Below are 21,244 nucleotides of genomic sequence, written 5' to 3'. Positions count from 1 at the left end.
GGATAAAAGTAAAAAAAAATATCATAGCTACAGGTTTCTCACGCTATGGGAAAAATCCGGCATCAGTATTTTTTTCGAGACCTTCAGTTGTTCATTTTGAATAATACTTTTCAATTATTAGTTTTTTCAGCGAACTGGTATTACAAATTTTAGCTCATCTACCTCAGGTGTGGCTATAGTTACAGATACTTTATCTGTGTGTTCAGCACACGATAAAAATAGCGGTTCTCAATTATGATGTGGCCTTGGCAGGTAAAACTCTAGATATCATTATGATTATATTCTTAAATATATTACGAACTTTTCATTTTCTGTTCCCTAGCCACGTAACGTTTGTCAAAATAATCTGGGTATCGGGCCGTAAAGGGACAAAAATGAATGAAAATGACGAAATAGGGGACAGTGCGGTGAAAGGCGCTCACAGTGGTCCGATATTCCGAATTATTCTGACAGCAGCCCTCATGATTCGAGACAGATTGAGAAGGCGAGCAATAACTTGACCCTGTGCGGTCATTTATCCCTGTCCTAAACAAGTAATGACACCTTTTACGAAATGGCGTACCAATCTCTGTTCAACACAAAAAATGGCATAGCTACTTTATAAAATTACGCTCTCGCGTTCCGAACTTGAACTGTATATACACACAGAGGTGGTCTGGCACCTTCCCCTCTTTGCTAGTCTTGAAACAAGGACAAAACAACTGAAAATTATTTCTTATCATACATCCACTTCAACTTATTGAGGGACAACATTTTTAAATAGTGTTTTATTGAATCCGATTAGATTTCGTAATTTCGAATATTCTATCCTTTGGATTCCTTCGTCCTCATCATCACTATGACCTCCGTTCTACGCTGAAACTTTTTAAAAATAAATCAGGGTGGTGTTGCCTGAACTATCTACGTTAGCGTCTATATTTAGCTTAACTATATTATAAAAAATTTGTCATACAATTTTTATGTGAACACTTTTTTATAAATATATTGTTTCTGGCCAGTGAAGTATTACACACGTACTATTGGCTTTTCTTTAAGTATTAAATGCGGTATTTGCCAAGCCTGCTTTGGATTTTTCACGTGCTATATGTACACACGCTATAATGTTTTCTGAGATAAATCGTTTCAAGGCAATTTTTTTTCATTTCTTGGCAGTATATTTTTAGTTCAGGTGCATGGATCTCCCCCGAAACGTTGATACCTGAATTTATCGGCTCCATTTACCGGGTTCCGGGAAACGCTTCGATTTCCAACCACTTGAATTATAAGATGTTGAATCACGCACGTAATTTTTGTAAAACACTGTTACACTTTTATCGGCAATTGATTATTTCAAGGATAATTTCACAATAGGAAATGTACATTCAGAGACAACAACGCTGATTTACTTGAAGTAAAAATTAACTACATAAGGTGCCTTAACACTGAAGGTGGCCGATCAAAAGCTTTATTTATATTTTGAGCGAGTTCTATGAAAGCATTAAAATAAGTTAATAAAAGAAGCGCCAGTCGTATTGAAGAGACAAAGTTTTATGTAACGCTCTCATTAAAAAAATATTTGAGTACAGGCAGCGCAAAGGAAGGCCCTTGAGCTCTGGTGTGGCTATAGTTATTTAATTTTATTAGTTTCTAGACCAGCTGTATCGTGATCTTCATTTGTGGGTTTTACTATTGCCACTAAAATTACGTGTTTGTGACCACCGCCTTCCAACCTATTCGTCACAGATACAGGCCCTAATCCTGCCACTGTAGGGCTAAGAACATCTGGATCACGAGGCAAGGCTCCACCATTTCCGGCGGTTTGTTGCACAGTGGGTGGTAATACTGTAACATGACGACCTGTGCCTTTTCCAGCACTTGTGCCACTGATGACCTCCCCAGTCTCTTGTTCAGATATTCTCAACTGCCCAGCGTTTCCTGCAAGTCCAGGAGCGGGTGCTGGTAATTGTAGTTGCGGCAAGTTAGGTGCCTGTGTAACAGGGCCAAGAGAATTTTCTTGTTGCCCCCCTGTTCCTCCTTGTAGAGGTGGCTTCGGTACTAGCAACCCAGCACCTGCTGCTGGTTGTCCTTGTGGAGTCCCTGCGGAAGCTCCTTCTGGGGCTACTAAAGCCGGGCTTTGTCCTTGTTTAATTGAATTTTCCTCTTCTCGAATTCTTTTGTACTCTCTCTTGCAAGCTTCCCTGGCATTCTCCGCTGAAACAAGTCACAAAAACTAATGTTAGGCATCAAAGTCCACGCGTGAGCTTACCATGAAAGAGTGCTACGAGAAAAAAAAAGCGGTATAACAAAGTAATCATATTGTGCAAGGAAATCTGAATAGAAATACACGTATCTAAAACATTCTAATAAATAACTTTTAAGTAAGAAATGCTCCTAATAATGACTATGACAAAGTAAATTTGTCTGCATAGCTAAATTCGTTCCCCATTGTTTCTCTCACTGTAATATTTTTTTAGTTTGCTACTACGCTGAAATATTCTACAGAAAAAAAACATTCTAAAATGGTGTACTGCACACAACGTCTATGGCTCAGAAAAGTGTTTAGACAGATCTATCCGTGCGAAAAAAACAGAACTTTTAGCGAAGAAGCACACACACACAGCACTGTGTTATCTCACAGCCACTGAACCGAGTGCAGCGATTGTGTCATATCTTGTGGTCGAAATGATGTAAAAAGTAGCAGCAGGGAAGGCAGTATTCAACCTAATGGTTATCACAAACCATTGAGTGACTTACTTCTAAAGTATGCTTAATCGTACAAGTTCCATACTCCACCCCTCACACAACATGGGTTTTGCCAAACCATGTGACATATTCCAGGGACCATTTGCACTGAGTAGTTTAGTAGTGTCGCATGTATACGATGAGCAACGATTTAACAAGGTTGCTACTCAACATAACGTCCCCGTAAATTATTAGACGGTGTAACACATAAATCTCAGTTATTTCGTATCAACACTTAGATGTGACTAAAGCTTATCGTTTATAGATTTTCCAGCCATGTTGGCCCAGTGGTTATGGTGCTCGGCTGCTGAACATGAAAGATGCGGAATAGATCTCACCCAATGCTGTCGCCCTTTGATGAAGGTGGCTGGAAGACATGCTAGAGCTCCGGGTACTGAGCCTTTTCAATGCATGTTAAAGTGTCATAGTGGTTAAATCTTTCAGAGCCCTTGACTATGTACGTTTCCAGAGTCTGACTAACTCTGGGACGGAACTTATTGCCGAATACTTTCTTGGGCATTATCCCGTCTTAGTTCGCAATGGTACTGCGCCTAACGAAAAAAAACGAGTCCTTAAATATACATTTTCATTGAAGACAAATTACCTATAAACGAATAAACCGACAGATTTAAAATTTGGAAGTGTTTTTCTTATCAAATTTTATTAAATTTTTAACGTACATTTGTGTAGACAAAATTATCCAAAATATCAAATCTATTGTTGGGAATGCCTCAGAGGTCTGTTGCGTGTGGATCCTGCACATATTATTTTGTGCTGTTAAGCTACCTCGCATGTGAGAAAAAGTGGCGAGCCAGTTTTGTATTATAATAATAACGTAATATAGTTGCTCTTCAGCATACATGAATATTTTGCTGGATCCTCTCCTCTTTAGGGGCGAAGCTCCTTAACGCGGGGGCTGTGTGTCCCCTGTGTGAAGCCACCTCTCATTTAGGTCTTGCAGTGTTCACTAGATGGTGCTACTTGTAGCTGATAGTGAGTTGAACTCGGTTCGGGCTGTCACGGTGGATGGACGTGTTTTTTGAGCGCTCCGGATCGACTGCGCAAATAAGTGTTTTTGCATGTTTTGAGCTTGTCTTTATAATTATAAGGCAGCAGTTGAAATCTTCGTAGCACTTATTTTGTAGTACGGCTTTTTCGGGAGCCAGTCACCAAGTATTTATTAGTTAGTGCGAGTGTGTGTGTTTGAAATTTTTTGTTTTTTTCTTTTGCCACCCCGTGGGGGAGGTGCGCGTACATTGAACACGCAAATTTTTGTAGTAGAGCTTACACTGTTTTTTTCGTAGTGCAGGGCTCGAGTTTAGTAATTATCGAGTATAGGGACAATTGGTGTCAGAAAGACATGGTTAAAAAGACTGTAAAGTGTTCAGGATGTGGAGTGATTTTGAAAGTGGACCCAAGCGTTGAAGCGGATGGAGAAGAGGCTGACGTGAAGTGTAGGCAATGTGAGGTCGAGGAAAAAATGGGGAAAATGATGGTTGCCCAGAGCGAACTGCTGATGAGAATCGCCGAGCTCGAGACTGCGTTGGCGACAGAGCACGAGAAAATGAGGGCAATGGGAGAAAGACTGAAGTCCGCCGAAGACGCACTAGCGAAGCTGAACAAAGAAGTGGCCTACGGAGAGAACAGCAGAGAACCAGCAACCAGAACGGTGGAGAAGAAAGAGCAAGCAAGCTTGGAAAAAACAGGTTCAGCCGGTTCAATTGTCGCAAGGCCCAGCTTCAGCGAGGTAGTGGTGGGGCTGAGAGGTGACAAAGCAGCCGGCGTCACAGGTGCAAGTAGCCCCAAGGTGCAGAACGCTCCAGCTGAAAAGTCACAGCATGTGATAATCGCCGGGGACTCGAATTTAAATCAATGCACAGAAGCCATCAAAGAGAGGGTAAGAGCTGACAAGAGGGTTGCAGTAGGGGTGTTCCAGGACACAAGCTTGAAGCAGTCATGAGTCAAGCAAGCGCAAAACTCAAAACTACAGCTGATAGACGAAACCTCGTGATAATTTTAGACGGTTTAAATGATGTCTTAAATGAAGATACAGCAGGACTAGCAACCACACGTGTGAAAGGCGTCAATGACATGCGCGCCGCTTCTACTAAGGTACAGGTAGTGATATGCACGATACCGGAGGTACCGGTGCGTGATAGCCATCTGCAAAGAGCGGTTGTCAACGCAAACCAAGAGATATGGCGCATGAGTCGAGAGAAAGGCTTTGAGCTGGTGGAAATAAACAGAGGTGTGCATAGGTGGGGTGGTTTTCAATGAGACAGAATTCGCTTCGATGGACGGCTAGGTCATGAGGTGGGCTGACGGCTTGCAGGACGCGCAGTAGCTTTTTTGGTGGGCAAGCGAGCCCTTCGGGGTGCAGGATAACTAGTAACGAGGAAAACAGCCAGAGAGACTCTTCGACAGGTGGTATGGACAGATACGATTCGAAAGTGGCATCAGTATATAAGATAGGTAGAGTCCGGGGCATAAATAGACGTAGCCACAAGCGTCGAGCCAATTCAGACATAGGGTATATTAACATGCAGGGTGGTAGGAACAGGCTGAAGTGGGAAGAGATAGAAGAACAGATAAGGGAAGAGAGGCCGATGGCATACGGTTTTGTAGAAACACATCCTATGGACATGGAACAACCTCCGAACAAACCGGACTAGGCGGGGGAATATTGTAATAGAACAGAAGGCAGCAGAAATCGGGGTGGTATTGGGGCATTCATTCATAAAAGTACAGACTGGCAAAGGGTCAAGCAGGAGAGCAAGGAACATTTACGGCTAAAAGGGAAAGTGGCAAGTCAAATGACACTCCTTGGTTTCGTGTACTTGTGGACGGGAGCAAAGGCTAGAGAGGAAAACCAGGCAATGGTAGAGTGTATACCAAAAGACATTCAGTAGTTAGGAAGAGAGTGCGAGATAATTATACTAGGAGACATGAATGCGCACATAGAAGATATAGATGAGTATACCGACCCGACAGGCAAAATGATCATGGATATGTGTGAATTGCTTGATTTGATCATTTGCAACAGTACCGAGAAGTGTGAAGGGCAAATAACATGGGAGGTAGGAAGGCTGCAGTCGACTATAGATTATGCACTGATGTCACATAGGATATATGATAAGTTCAGGGGAACGCACATAGATGAAGGTGGCTCCAGAAGTCTAGGTAGTGATCACAAACGTATCGAGCTAAGTTTTGGAAGAGCAGTGAAAGTGGGAAGGAGACCAGATGAGCAACTACAGCAAAATTTTTATTCAGAAAGGCAATTTGAAATAGCCAGTAAACAAATTGAGAAAGTAATCACGAAGGATATTAAGACAGTGTGACATACACGGATCTAATTAGACTGTTTGAGCTAGCGCTTTCTAAGACGCGTGACATGTCACCCCGGAAAAGAAGACACAAACCCATAAGTTGGTGGGATGAGGAAGTTAAGAGATCCATAGCAAAACGTCAGGAAGCATCTAGGGAACACAGACATGCTAAGCAGCGGGGTGAACCGACAGATGATGTTGAAAGAAAATGGGAAACCTTTCTAAGCTGTAGAAGATTGCATCCCTTCTGATCAATGAAAAGATTAAAAGAAAAGTAGTTCAGTGGCTGGCAGAAGTACATAAAACAGATAGAAAGGCAGCTGCGAAATTTCGGAACCATCAAAACTCCCTAACAAATGAGACGAGCGTAGAGCAGAGGTTTATAACTACAGCCTAAGGTGCTAGGCTAGAAGGGGACAAAGCTATTGAATATATAAGAACAAGGGTGACAGAAAACTTTCAGCAAAGAAATGCTTTATGCACCACAATAGACAAGGACGAACCAAGTAGTGCAATGGCTCCATTTTCACAACGTGAGAGGGAAAGGGCTGAAAAAAGGGTTCCGAGTAGTGCATCAACAGGTGCAGATGGCATTCCAAATATGGTGATAAAGACATTAGGTCCGAAGTCTAAGCAGGCTTTGAGAGAGGCAGTGAAAAAACTAATAATCGATGGTGAAGTTCTCGATGGATGGAAACTTAGCAGGATGAGCATGATCTATAAAGGAACGGGGGACAAAGCTTACATAAACAACTACCGTCCTAGAACAGTTACATCAGTGGTCTACAGGCTGGCGATGCAGATTATAAAGGATAGACTGCAGGCATGGATAGAGGATGAGGGGGTGCTGGGATAACTGCAGAATGGGTTTCGGAAACACAGGAGGCTGGAAGACAATCTGTTCTCACTGAAGCAGTGCATAGAAATAGCAGAAAAGGAACACAGGCCCCTGTGGCTAGCATTTTTGCATATCAAGGGAGCGTACGATAGCGTGGTTCAAGAGGAATTGTGGGGAATACTGGATGCACTAGGCGTGGAACATGTAGTCACTAATCTTTTAAAGGATATCTATAAAGGTAACAAGGTAGTTATAAAGTGGGAAAAACAGGTATCCAAGGCTGCAGAGGTAAAACGGGGGCTTAGGCAGGGGTGTCCCCTGTCACCCTTATTATTGATGATGTACCTGCAAGGATTAGAGGCCAAATTAGAGGGAAGTGGTCTGGGCTTCAACCTCTCTTTAGTCAAACAAGGAAAACTCATTGATCAGGCACTACCAGCATTAATGTACGCAGATATTATAGTGCTAATGGCCAACAACAAGGAAGATTTGCAGAGATTGATGGCCATCTGTGGTAATGAGGGAGATAGATTAGATTTCAGATTCAGTAAGGAAAAATCAGCAGTCATGATTTTCAATGATTACGAAGGTACTGAGCTTTAAATTCTGGAGGTCACGCTAGAGATAACAGATAAATACAAATATCTGGGCGTATGGATAAGCAATGGGACCGAGTACCTGAGGGAACATGAAATATACGTGACGACTAAAGGTAACAGGAATGCAGCAGTGATGAAAAATAGGGCACTGTGGAATTACAATAGGTATGATGTTGTGAGAGGAATATGGAAAGGGGTCATGGTTCCTGGGCTGACGTTCGGCAATGTGGTCTTGCGCATGAGATCACAAGTTCAAGCAAGATTAGAAATTAGGCAACGTGGAATAGGTAAGCTTGCTTTAGGAGCTCACGGGAATACACCAAATCAGGGAGTACAAGGTGATATGGGATGTACATCACTTGAGGGCAGGGAAGCTAGCAGCAAGATAAAATTTGAGAAGCGATTGAAAGGAATGGGGGAGGAGCGTTGGGCTAGGAAGGTTTTCAGCTACTTGTACATAAAACATGTCGATACAAAATGGAGGAAGCGAACCAGGAAATCGACTGGTAAATACTTAAAAAACAGCAGGTGGCCAAACCAAAAAGAACTATCGGTTAAGAAGAAAGTGAAGAAAACGGAGACTGACATGTGGAGAACGGGCATGATTAAGAAGTCCGCATTAGAGACCTATCGATCCTTTAAGCAGGAAATTGCCAAGGAGAGGATCTATGATAATACTCGGGGTAGTTCTCTACTGTTTGAGGCCAGGACGGGAGTACTGCGAACCTAGACATATCAGGCCAGATACGAATGGGTAGACACAGTATGCGGTGCGCGTGGAGAGGAAGAAGAAACTGCCGAACACTTGATAATGTTCTGTAAAGGGCTTCACCCTATTGTTCAGGATGATCGCGCTGAGTTTTTCAAAGCACTGGGGTTTAGGGACCGGGACGACAAAATGGACTTTAAGCGGGTAGACTTAACTAGAAGAAGGCTATCTCATTGGTGGCTGAAGTCAAGGCACGAGTGAAAATTAAACCCTTCACTGCAAATTACGAATCCTCAAACTCACTTTTTAACGAATAAAAAATAAATCTAGTTTTTGGTTCATTAATTATTACGGCTTGGTGGCGCTAGCCACCGCCCGATCTAAAGGGTACAGCCATATCCATCCATCCATCCATCCGGTGAAACGATGCAAGATGTTATAAACTAGACGGCGGTACTTGTAGTTGATGATAAAAGATGCGAAATGTTATAAAATAGAAATGATGCCACATATGGCGCGTGTCATTGGTGGAAAGCAATCATTCGTTTTAGTGCAGCAGCGTACGCTAGGGGAAGCGTTGTAATAAAATCAACTGGGAGAAATCTAAGGAGGCTTCATGGTTTACCAGGATTACCTCTGGAGCTTCACCCACTCATCATCATTCACTTCGTGGATATGGTGGCTCTTTTTTTATTACCTTTAGCACTGTGTAAACTTGGCTTTTTGGTGCGTATATACCCCTCACTAGAACGATGTTCTTGCGACTGTCAATCGGTGTCGGTGCCGGCATTTTGTTCCGGAGCTCGCAAATGACACGGGTTAATTGAACAACAAGAATCGAACTTTTATTGTAAGGAACATTTTTTTTCTAAATGGGCAAAGCCGCCAGGCTTGCACGTATAGTAATATGTGTTGAAGTATCTGAATGCTTTGGGTTTCACCAAAAACAGTTTTCTTGGCCTCACTAACTCTACCACAATCTCAATCTAATATTTAGCAAATCCATGACACGATCGCTAAGGCCCCACTGCGGAGTTTGTTCATTATCGATAAATCATGATTTAAACCAAAGTTGAGTACTTGAGAAAAATATAAAAAAAAACGTCCATCTACGTACACTTCACTATAAAAAGACACTGTTTATTTGTGCTACGTCAATATTGCTTTCAATGAAAACTTTAGCTTATAATAAATCAAGTTACGGCGATAAAAGGGTTGAAACCTTGCAGACACACCACGCTTTTGTAACTACTGTTCATGATTGTAGAAAACTTAGCAAGTAGGGCATGAACTAAGAAGTCTTATAACGCAAGCTTGATTCCCGGCCTCACTGGCTGCATTCATAAGTGGTTGTGGAGTTCAAGAACAGACTAATCAGCTGTAGGTACGCAATAAAAAAATAGGTGGTCATAATTGGTCCGAATTACCCCAACCCTGTACGGCTTGAGCAATAATATCACCATGGTTTCGACACGCGCAACCCAATAAAAGAATATATCTCACACCAGTGCGAGAAAGATTCCATTAAAACTCACCACTACATCTTTTCATGCATTTCTCGCAGAACATAAACCTATTGATGGTATCTGTGCACATGCCTCTTGGCAACCTGTGGCAGGCATTATCACGAGGATCAAAGTACCACGCCTGGAATGTTGATTTGCAGGGCTTTGGCTCTGGATTTACGCTGCATAGAAGTTTTCCTTTACCGGGTGCTGCAAAATGAACAGTTTTTATTTTTCAGTTGCTGAGATTACGATAGTTCAAGGCAAGTAAGTGCAATATGGTAAAGGTACGGTGGGATTGACACATAATGCTTAATGAATATCTGATTTCAGGTAGGTGTCATTACGTTGGGTTCATTTTTGTAATATTATTATTTTTTACTAAATGATAAAACTGCATGAAATAAAGAAGCGAGATCACTCTGTCCTCCAACGTTAATGAAAACAGAACTACCCTTTTTTATTTTGGTGTTACTGTCTCATTTGTAATGGGCAAAAAGCAATATTTAATCCATTTGTGTTAAGAAAAAAACTGCAGACGAGTATGCATTCCCGGGCACTTGGTTTATTTTTGCGTCGCACGCATCGCAACAACTTTAATCACAAAGTATTTATTGTAAAATTGTAACGGTTGTAAAGTAACAAAAAAACAACCTTATCATGTACTTGGATGAAATTATGAATGCGGCGATGTGTCTGTCTGTCTGTCTGTCTGTCTGTCTGTCTGTCTGTCTGTCTGTCTTTCTTGGTTACGCCTGGCGCAGGACGAAGTTACACTTACATGTCATTCACCCTTAACACAAAAGCAGAGCTGATCCCTCCGTCATAGAAATCGGCAAAACACGAAAGATAAACGTGTCTTCGCAAAAATAGTAATAGAGAAACTTTGGGCTAGTTTGCGTGTGTTCATATAAGAACAATGCAGAGACGCTGTTCATGTTGTTTAGTCTTCCTTCGCGATTCGTCTCTGCGCTGTTCCAGCATGGTCACACAGATAGTTTATTGTTTATGATGCATTGATATCTGGAAGCTTGTAGAATTGGCCGCGAGGGCCTGCAATAGATGGGCCAGCGCTGCGATCGTTTTGACGTCACAGATAGAATGCGTAGTTGTGGGATATGGCAGCTTTGCTTTCGCAACACCACTTGCATCGTCCCCCATGGCTGCACTGGTTCTTAGTCACGATTTTATGATGCAAACTAGACACGAAAGTGCCACCGGGGGCACCGATTCGTAGTTTGCTTGCCCGTATTATCAGGTCTTACCGCTTCTTTGAGCACTCAGCCTCAAAAGAAAAGGAAACACGCGTGGTGTCTACGGAAAAAGCGCAGGAAATGCGGTGTTCCAGCAGACAACACAACCCGGCATCTTATGAGTGACGTCATCATGTAGGTGGCGCCACGGTATGTCTTTGACGCCAATATATCTTGGTGTTTGATCGCAGTAGCACGTTTCCGCGCGTAGACGCACTATCGTTTACGCATATTAGTAGAATATACGCATCTCTATGACCAACGCCCACGATGAAGATTTAACCGTGGTAGCTGATGTTGTTAACCTCGATACCGTATATCGGGAATCCTGCGCAAAGATGGCATAAAAAATGATATAAAAATTGAACGTTTTCACAAAAAGGCGAAGCATCGAATGCGATGACTAGAGATTAAATAGGTGAAAAACGATGAGAATATAAAAACTGAAAGTTGCTGCTCAACTACAAAGAACGGACGAAACGAATGTACAAGTATACGCAGGACGAGCGCGAAGTAATAACCGTCCCAGTTGTTACTTCTTCCGCTTAACGCTATGCTGCAACGAGTGAAGTGACCTTCATGCGCTTTGTTTGTGCGTCTTGTGAAAACACACGCCGTACAAACCACCTTCATTACCAGATAAGAGCGCGCGCACGGGAGACCATGCTCTGATTGATATGTGGGGTTTAACGTCCCAAAACCACCATATGATTATGAGAGACGCCGTAGTGGAGGGCTCCGAAAATTTCGACCACCTGGGGTTCTTTAACGTGCACCCAAATCTGAGCACACGGGCCTACAACATTTCCGCCTCCATCGGAAATGCAGCCGCTGCAGCCGGGATTCGAACGCGCGCCCTGCGGGTCAGCAGCCGAGTACCTTAGCCACTAGACCACCGCGGCGAGGCGGGAGACCATGCTCTGTAGGGCGAACCACAGCTATAGCTTGCAGATGCACGCGCATAACTACGAGAAGGGTGACAGCCTTTCAAATTTGCCTTTCGCGCCCTTCGACTACCTCGCTAATGATAACGAAGACACGTTGAAAAGCTGCAGAGCTCGATCAGCTAGTATAAAAAATAACGTGTGTTTTGTGGCGGAATAATGTAGCATCGGTGCATTGCTGTGTTAGGGGTCGTGATGTCATTTTCAGTGGCACATCTGTGCTATTTTTTGCATTACTTATCAGATCGCACACCGCTGCTCTCTCCGCACACTCGCTTGCTCGTAAACACGCCCAGCTAAAACTCTCTTCTTATGAGATCACATCAAAGGTCGCGTGCACCGTAGTTGTATGCCGCCGCCACTGGTGTCGGTAAGCACTATTGCACGAAATAAAAAAAATACGAGAATAAAAATTACCAAGCACACAAAGAAGTTTGAACTCAGATTTGCTTCGTGCCAGCGCATTTTCCCTAGCATGGAGCCACACCTGTGCTGGACACTTCGTTGCACACTGGTATTAGATAATCTTGGTGTCGGGAAAAAATTGCGTTAATATAAGTAATAAAGCCTTTTAGAAGAGCGATGGAAAAACACCAGGCGTTACACTATGAGAATTGCGTAACGAGTGGGCCGTCGAATGTGGTTACCCATAACAAAAGCTTCACGCAGAATTTTTAATCGTCGTAAGCCAAAACATTAAAAATTGCACAATATTCCTTGGAATTTTGTAGGGGGTACCACGCTTCTTCGAAGGATTATGAAGGATGGCACAGTAAAAGCCTGCATTATATGCGAAAATTATGATGATTTATAGCATAGTGAGCCTTGCCACCTAAAGCCTTGCCACCTAAAGTGCACTTCGCTTAAAATTTGAAGAATCTCTAGCATGTTCGGCTAAGGTGAATAGAAGACGAAATATAGCTGGTGCCATCATCGGCATCTCCTTGTATGATAATGATGAAACCGATGATGGTCACTCTTATCATCTTCGGTGATAATGCCACAATGATAACACTAACGTCAATGATTACGAATATCATCTTAATCAACTCCCACGAGCGTTTGACTTTCACTTTTCAGTCCACCTCGGGGAACACCCAGATGATCACAGAAACAGCGAAGAGGACAATGAATAAGTTGACTATATATATATATGACTTTGGGTGCCACTGATGTTATCGACGATGACTACAACGCAGACTGTCACTTTTTTGAACTGATGAGACCCTTTGCTGTTATAAAGATAAATAGAGATTGACAGAGAAAAAAAACACCACTGAAACTTTGACAAACACAAAAGAAGACGGGCTGTTAGGCGCTTTCTTTCTCGTTTGTTTATTTTCAGTGCTGTTATTTTTCCTTTTTGCACTATGTAGCAACATGTCCAAGTCTTAACCTTAGCCCGCAATGGACACGTACTTGACACCTCTACGCGTACATTTCGCAGAAATGGATAGACGATGAGTGCCAAATAATGTGTAGTGACTCAAATCAGAAGTCATCTTCGTCAATTCGTCGACGCTGGCAAACATGAGACTTAGAAAACGAGTTGATTGGGTGCCTTATGACTACGTGTGAGTGTTGTTGTTGTGAGCGCTCCTCATCACAACCTAACGAGCACACGTTTATTGCGCAAATAACAGCCGACGACAAATGCAAATAAAAAATTTAAGCAGAACGCTGTTAGTTTTTCGTACACCTCTCCGGTCTTGTTTCTTTTGTTCCAAAGTTGCTTTTGCTGTTCTGAGTGGTGGAAAGCTAAGAAGCCTTGTTGAATGCCCATGCTGAATGTAAAAGGCGTGAGGCTTGCTCAAAGAACTATTTTCACCAGAAAAGTTCATGCACCTTAGTTTAAACAGAAGCAGAAAATCGGAAACAATTTTTTTTTTGCAAAACCGGGTCAATCTATCAATTTTTGAAAATCACCTTTTAGTCTCAATCAGACGCAACACTTTTATGAACTTGGCCATGGGCAAACATTGTGCTGTGGCCTGTATTTTACCAATTGTTGATAACTGAGCTAATAAAAAATTACACCACCTGCCGGTAAAGAAAACCATGTGCAGACGCGAAGGAGTGGGCGCTAACGCATACTATGCCACAACTATGACTAAACTTATCGACCAATATTAATCAGGAACACTAGTATATATTTTGGGCAAATAATTATTGGTGAAATAAGGAGTGTTATTTTTCTTGACTACTTGATCCAATGTCAATAAGTGCCACAACAAGTTTGGAATAAATCGGATCTGAAAATAGCTAGTGGACTTTTTCAAACAGTTATGGAATCGGGCAAACAGTTTGAGTCGCCTCTTTTTTTAAATTAAAGCAGCTTGACACCACTGACGCCAGGCCCGAAGGAACTGCAGAAATGAGCAGCCTCCCTTCATACTCATCGTAATCAACACCTTCTACTCACTTACTAGGTTAGCAAAATGATTCAGGCCGAGCTTTTAGTTTTTTCTGATAATAAACCTCCGTCTGTAACACCCCTTTCTTTCTTTGTATTATATCTCATTTTTTATGTCTTTTTATGTTTCATTTCTTTTCCTCTCTCTTGATCCGTTTCTTTCTCTTTCTTGCCTGTTCTATTCTGTTTTCCTATTTTCTTTTTTCTTTGTTTTTGCCTTTCCTGCTTGCTTCCTCGTTTTTTTTTCGATTTTTATACGTGATTTTGCGCTTGTTACGCCACTCAGACTACTTTTTTTTTTGCCGATGATGAGCGATCGTCACCAAGGCACTCGAAAAACAAAGGGACGAAGGATTTTCTCGGTGAGAGCACGTGCTTAATATGCATCACATGGAGTGCTGCGCCAAATAATGACAACAGATGGCAGCATAGAAGAGCCCGGCCCGTTAATAGTTCTCTGCACTTAGATATCCACTTTACGCAAACATTTTCGTTGGGGTGCGTGAATGCAATTACAACGCGCTTTTTTCTATTCCACTCACTATATTCGTACCACAAAACAGATTTTAAAAAACTACAGGCCTACGCGGAAGGTGCAGCACAGTCACAGTGAAAGCTAGAAGAGTGGCCTGTCAGAGCCTTTTATAAACACTCATTGGGCAGCTGCTGCAAGCAGACTTGTTTGATACCCACTACGGCATTATTAATAAAACTTTTTGGGTTGTAGGACGGCATTCGCTATGCTACTCTTTGTCATTCTTTTGAGACGCGTGGTATCCGCTAAACACTTGCAAGGAATTTTGTGCCGATCGCTCATGCCGGAACCGACGACGATGAGGAATTATGCCGGAAGTGAGTATGCGCTAGAGTCAACAGGTGATTAATAACAAGCTTTTGTAATGGGTATCAGCATTGCATGACCCACTCGTTACGCTATCCGCATTGTGCGATGACTGGTTGTTCTTTCGCAGTTCTAAAACACTTTATAAGTTGTAATAATAGGATTACTTACACGATATCGAGGCTGCCTAAAGCAAGTTTGCCAACAAGTCCCAAGTATCGGCGTGGCTTAGTGGTGGCACGCAGTGGATCCGGGTTTGAGCCTCACTGTGTCATTGGTACAAGGTTGTTTTTCTAATTTTGTGCAATGTGGCTACGGAAACCAGCGGTGGCGGCAGTGGCGGGCAACTACAACGTCACGCGTAACCCGAGCCTTGACCTCATAACAACGGTCGCTGTAAAAAGTACTGCAAAATGACGTGAAAGACAAAACTGGAAAATTTACACACTCACCCGCGCACCTTTTGTAGCACTTTTTCTCGCTCCAGAATCTGTTGCCGTTCCCACCACAACCTCCGTAATTGAACAATTTGCATTCGCGATATCTTTCTTGGAAATACCAATACGTTACATTAGCTCTGCATGGTCCGCGGTCCGGTGGTTTCGTGCAGACTGCAGGTTGTCTGAATGTCCATTTGCCTTTCTCAGACAGGCCTGGAAAGTTCGACAGGTTACTTCAGGAGCACATCGTAGTTAAGACTTTTTGACGGGAGTTTACACTACCTCCTACCCTATACACACCAAGGACAGAGAATACTGTTACGCGGCGTAAGGTCTGGACATGAAGAAGCAGAAGTTAGTAGAATGCTATTGCTGTAGGTTCTAGTCAACATAAAGGCTATACATGTGTAATCTGAACGAAAAAAAAAACAGTTATAACACTCTTACGCGTATTTATTTTCTTTTGCTCTCAGTATAATATAGTTGAAATATCTAACTAATTCCCGCAATTAGGTTTTGGCCTTTACCACTTATTGGGTATGAGCCACTGTATTGATATCACCGTCTTCATCATCAGCTTGGGCGAAAACGGTCTCATCATCCCAGCATCCTCGCGTTCTACCGATAAACCACAAGCGCCTACTGCGGGCGTAATAATACATATTGCATATTCCCCACTACAATATACATATAAAACTTCTCGAACATTACTAAAAACCATTGCAACACCGGAAAACTTTCGACACAGAATGATTAACGTACCATATACGTTCGTTACACTGAGTATGATTACGAGTAGACATCTCGAAATATTCATTGAAAGGCTGCAGCTTGATCGTTCCGCGCAAAGGACGCAAGTGTTCACTGAGTGCAGGATAGTACATTGTTTAGCATATAAAGGGGCTGTGTTTCGAGACACATTGTTCTCAGCGATGTCCAGGACGCCTTACATAACGCTTATTTGAAAACATAGCCCCACCAAACAAAATGTTAATTCCGGTTTTTTTTTACGGTTCTTGGAGCTTGCAAAGAGAAAATATATTATAATAAAAAGATAGTGTGAAGAAAAGTGCATTTAGCGGAATTCGAGAAAGGTAGTTTGTTGTTCATATATTACTATTTGAGCTTGATTGCAGTTAACAAGAAAACGCCGCGCTATCACATGTACAGTTGAAGGCGTTCTAGTTTTCATGCACACTTTTACACGTCTTATTGTGCGCGAAATGCGTTGTCCTCGCACGTGCTGGCTGTCGTAGTTATAGCAGATTTGTAGTGAGTATAATAAGAGCTCTAATACAAGAAGGCAGATGATAAATATACGTTCGCACATTTTGAAACTGCTTTTAACATAGGGAAAATGAGCACTAAAATTGCAAAAGTTCTGTTTTAGCTTAAGTATATCGGGCCAAAATATATTACGTCTGCGCCATGTGAGGCCCTCATAATCAATAAAAAAAATGCAGTCTCGGCTGAATGAAAATGTTTGTTGCCAGCTTTATCTGCACTTTGCCTGAATTCAGCTAACCTTCTAGACTGGTGAATTTGTATTTTTCAGTTCTACATTTTTTGGGGCAATGAAATATTGGATGCAAGAAGAACAAATGACAGATGTGACCCTTCCGACATGGCCATGCTAGCTAGGTCGCCTCAATTGAGCACAGAAAAAATGGCCCTTTAATTTCTGTAATTAATATTTGGCAGTAAGATTGCCATCCACCCTTCTCCGCATGCACTTGTAACCACATAGCCCGACCCCATTTCCCACATTCTCAGGCTCCGCATTTTTTTTTAAAAAGAAAAAAAAACGACACCATCCTGTGCTCATTTTTTTTCCGCACTCAGACACACTTCTGCGTACTGCGTCATGCCATCCTAGTTTTATTTCTGGGCATTTCATTTCGAACAAGATCGTGCCACACTCCTTAGGAGGACCACTCACAACACAAAAAAATATAATGCAAAGGTATGGCATCTTTTCGCAGATTTGATTCATTTTATATTGTGTATTGCTATATCGCTACTGACTCAATATTTCCGCACCTTTTACACCGCCTGATGTGGATGCACCCACGTTGACGCCTAGTGGCACACATTCGCCACCATGGCTAGTGTTTATAAATATAAAGTAACCAATTTGGCAACTGAAGTTTTATACATATACCTAGACACAGCATATTGTCAATTCCACGAAAAAAATTGCATCAAGTAGCGCACAATAGGCACTGGTACTCAATATGCTTCTTTTTGAAGCGTTATCATTGGAGGAAAGAAATGGCACGGTGTGCGCTCTCGAGCAATAGGGTAACGCTATTTCACAGCGCTCGAGCAACACGTTCATGGCATAATTGTCGGTTAGTTCTCGCTAACACTAAGTGAAAGGCAAAAAAAGTAACCGCGTCTAGGACTACAGCTAGATGCTAGCGCTGTCAGCATTCATCGATGACGCTGCGATCCTTCAACTGCTTCAATGGCAAACAGCTTTCCATTGTCGCTCGTCAGTGTCATGACGCAATACATCGCTTCACCACTCACGGGGGATTACATCGCCCCACCCCACCATCAGAAAGCATCACGTGAGAGAGAATTTGAAAGAGTTAAGTGAGTAGAGGGCTTTGAGTTGAGAGTGCACTGTGAGTATATGAGGGTGTAAACGTGAGGAAATAGACGTGAGTATGAATGAGACTGTGCAGTTTAGAGTATGCATATATGCGAGAATGAACATGACTGAGTGCGCATGAGAGTGAGTACACGTGATTGTGAGCGTGACTGAGTGTGAATTTGAGCGTGGATGTGAGTAAGTCAGTAGTTTTCAGTTTTAATGCATGCAGATATGAACGCCAAAGAGTATGTATGGCAGCGAGTGCACATGAGTATAACCATGAGGGATTTCGAAATGTTTTTGAAATCTTTCAAGTTAAAAACGTGGAACTTACCGCTACATTGAACACACAATTTGAATGCATTGTTCTCTATTTTCCCGCAACGACCACATCAATAAGAAAATCAGATGGTTCTATGTGGGTAAAAATACTATTGTTGAGCATGGCTGTTACATGGCGTAAGCCGTGGCGGTTCCCCACAGAAACGTTCTGGTGTAGCTTTTAAAAACATTGAGAACACGGACCACATGTTAGTCGTCATAGTATTCTGGATATGATCGATAGTTTATAAAAAAGAACCTGTTGCTTTCATGGAAACTGCACTAGAGTCATAATGACTTGAATAGTTTCGCATTGAGCAGCCGCCAGAAGGTCAGGTAATTAAGCGCCCTAATTGACGGACCTGCCTAAAGTAGCTATAAGGGCTCTAACTAAGTGGCAGAACACATTTTAATGAATAGTATTTGGAGCATTCATGTCCGATAAATCATTTTTACAGTGTGGTTTTCGCGGTATTTCATACTGGAAATATGGCATGCTAATGGGTAAAACTTACTTTTGTAAGGTACAAGAAAAAGTGGTTTCTTTAGCTAAAATATTGATAGATTGATATGTGGGGTTTAACGTCCCAAAACCGCTATGCGAATGTGAGAGACGCCATATGAAAGTGCTACGGAAATTTCGAATACGTGGCGTTCATTGCCGTGCTTAGCTGAAGAACGTAAAAACGACTAAGTCCTTGTAGAATCCTATTAGCTTTGTCAAATTTTTAGGTTTAATACAGCCGTTTTAGTGTCACGGTAAGCTAATTCAGAACGCTGGTTGGACACAGCGGAAGATAACTAAGAAATAAGGATGAGAAGATGTTCAAACAAAAATTTGATTGTCTGAACGCTACCGGAAAGGGGCTTGTTGGAGGTGGAGGAGATAGAGAATATAGGAAGTAAATTAGGATACTGGTAAATGTGTGCGCACATGCGGGCAGCAGATCGGAAGCAAGGTCATGAAAGCAAGTGTGTCGAGCTGTATGGTATGTCTAAATCAAAAAATGAATAAGCGATATCTATGCTGAATGTGTACTTACGAAGGCACACATGCTGGTGCTTTATTAACAAGGAAAACTGCTTTTCGTTTTCACCAAAACCATCACTGAGAAATATTTTGCAATATCTTCTCCTCTGTAGTCAGAGTACAAATCAACAGCGTAATTTCGACAGGCTCCAGTGGCTCTGCAATAGCTTGGATTTTTTTGTTTCAAACGGCGAACAGTTACAAAGCGTAGTGTTTTTACGTAGCACTGCTTCAGACAATCATGCCATAAAGACAAGCTGTATGATTTAATCTCAGTGCCTGCCTTGCACAAATGAATAACGTATTGATAGTCCTAAATAATGAAACAGAACATTTGTATAAAACTAGAGCGTTTATTTGTAGACCTGTCTAGCATGCAATTAGGATTCTTCTTAATTTCAAAAATTAGACCAACATCTGTACTGAAATTGCAGCTACAAACTACATTCTAGCTATTTGTGGGCGTTCTTTTCACAAACCATTATTGTTTTATTATTTAGCAAATTGACTTTGAAACGTTTCCTCTGGGTGTATTTAATGACGCGCTGTCAGTGTATGTGTAATGATTACGGAGAAAAGGAGTAAACAAATCAGACTGAGCACTTGTGTTTGAAACTTGTACTTGACTAGGTATGAAAATTATTGACGCAAGTTGATAAAAATTTTCTCAGTAAATGAAATCAAGGCTACCAGGTAAGCAAGGCTATGAATACTATGAAAAATTAGGTAACCCATCCCTACCAATTGGCCTTCAGTTAAATGTATCACTCGCCGTGAAACTGGACGTGTATAAAGACAATTCTTCCTACCCTAGATTTTTACCGATCACAATCAATATTTCCGAAAAAAGTTCCATTTCAGAAGTCTGGCAGCTTGGGCTAGTTAGTATGGCATGACGATAGTCATAGCGCGAGAACAAAACGACGACACAGAGACAAGAAGGACACGAAAGACACGAGCGCTGACTTCCAACTGAGTTTATTGCGCAGAGATGAGTACAAGCACAGAGACTAGCGCACCCGAGTCATTGTCGAGGCCGCGCAGATGGCACGCGAACAGGTGCCTTCTATTAGCAAGCCCTCCGTGGCTCTGTCCGAGAAGGAACTCAGGTTCCTCGAAGGTTTCGGCGCGCGCAAGTATTTATATTATCTTTACCTTTCTGTTTCGTTTTCTTATAAATTTTTCTTTGCCGTTTTTCTGTGCTTTTGTTTTTTGTCCCTGTTTTTCTTTTACTCATGTTCTGCTCTTTGTGCCATATGTTTTTTATCACATGGTTACTGTCTCCTCTAAATATTTTCGTCCTCTGCGCAATAAACTCAGTTTCAAGTTAGCGCTTGTGTCTTTCGTGTCCTTGTCTCTGTGTCGTTGTTTTGTTCTCGCGCTATAACTATCGTCATCCCATTTCAGAGCTAGGAATTTGGGTGATAATGGTTCATTTTCGTGGGGATACAAACGGTCAATTAAAAGAAAAGAAAGAGTAAAAATTAGAAACGTGTGCTGTGCTTTCTTTTTTTTAGCATTGTGAATTTTTTCCGGCAGTTGGTGAATGATGTGAAAGTGAAGAGTTCCAGCAAGCTTCAGACAGGAGTACAAGAAAAAAGGAACGTCGTGTTTGTTCCTCTTTCCTTGTATTCTTTGCTGAAACCCTCCACGTTCCGATTTCTGCTTGTTTTCAATTTGTTGCTGTTCTCGTAATGATTAG

General features: G+C 42.0%; 1 protein-coding gene across 1 annotated transcript; it reads right to left on the bottom strand.

The window, feature by feature from the left end:
* Positions 1-1,511: 1,511 nt before the first annotated feature.
* On the bottom strand, positions 1,512-16,446 carry LOC119167172 (uncharacterized). Its single transcript, XM_037418611.2, has 4 exons — positions 16,355-16,446; positions 15,605-15,805; positions 9,732-9,911; positions 1,512-2,190 (listed from the first exon to the last, which is right to left on the bottom strand). Exons 1-4 carry the CDS (start codon positions 16,407-16,409, stop codon positions 1,607-1,609), a joined length of 1,020 nt encoding a protein of 339 aa, XP_037274508.2. The 5' UTR covers positions 16,410-16,446; the 3' UTR covers positions 1,512-1,606.
* Positions 16,447-21,244: the final 4,798 nt, after the last annotated feature.

Source organism: Rhipicephalus microplus, chromosome 6, assembly GCF_043290135.1.
Source record: "Rhipicephalus microplus isolate Deutch F79 chromosome 6, USDA_Rmic, whole genome shotgun sequence".
In the NCBI taxonomy this organism is placed as follows: Eukaryota; Metazoa; Arthropoda; class Arachnida; order Ixodida; family Ixodidae; genus Rhipicephalus; species Rhipicephalus microplus.
Note: the sequence above shows the minus strand (reverse complement) of the source record. Positions and strands in the feature narration are given on the sequence as shown.

Bases quoted from the DNA above. Each gene is read 5' to 3' on its own strand.
- LOC119167172 (XM_037418611.2), bottom strand. From the start codon at position 16,409: ATGAATATTTCGAGATGTCTACTCGTAATCATACTCAGTGTAACGAAC. The intron at 15,806-16,354 runs GTACGTTAATCA...CGAACTTTCCAG, and splicing joins CAGTGTAACGAACGTATATG to GCCTGTCTGAGAAAGGCAAA. The intron at 2,191-9,731 runs GTGAGTTTTAAT...GACTTGTTTCAG, and splicing joins ATGCATGAAAAGATGTAGTG to CGGAGAATGCCAGGGAAGCT.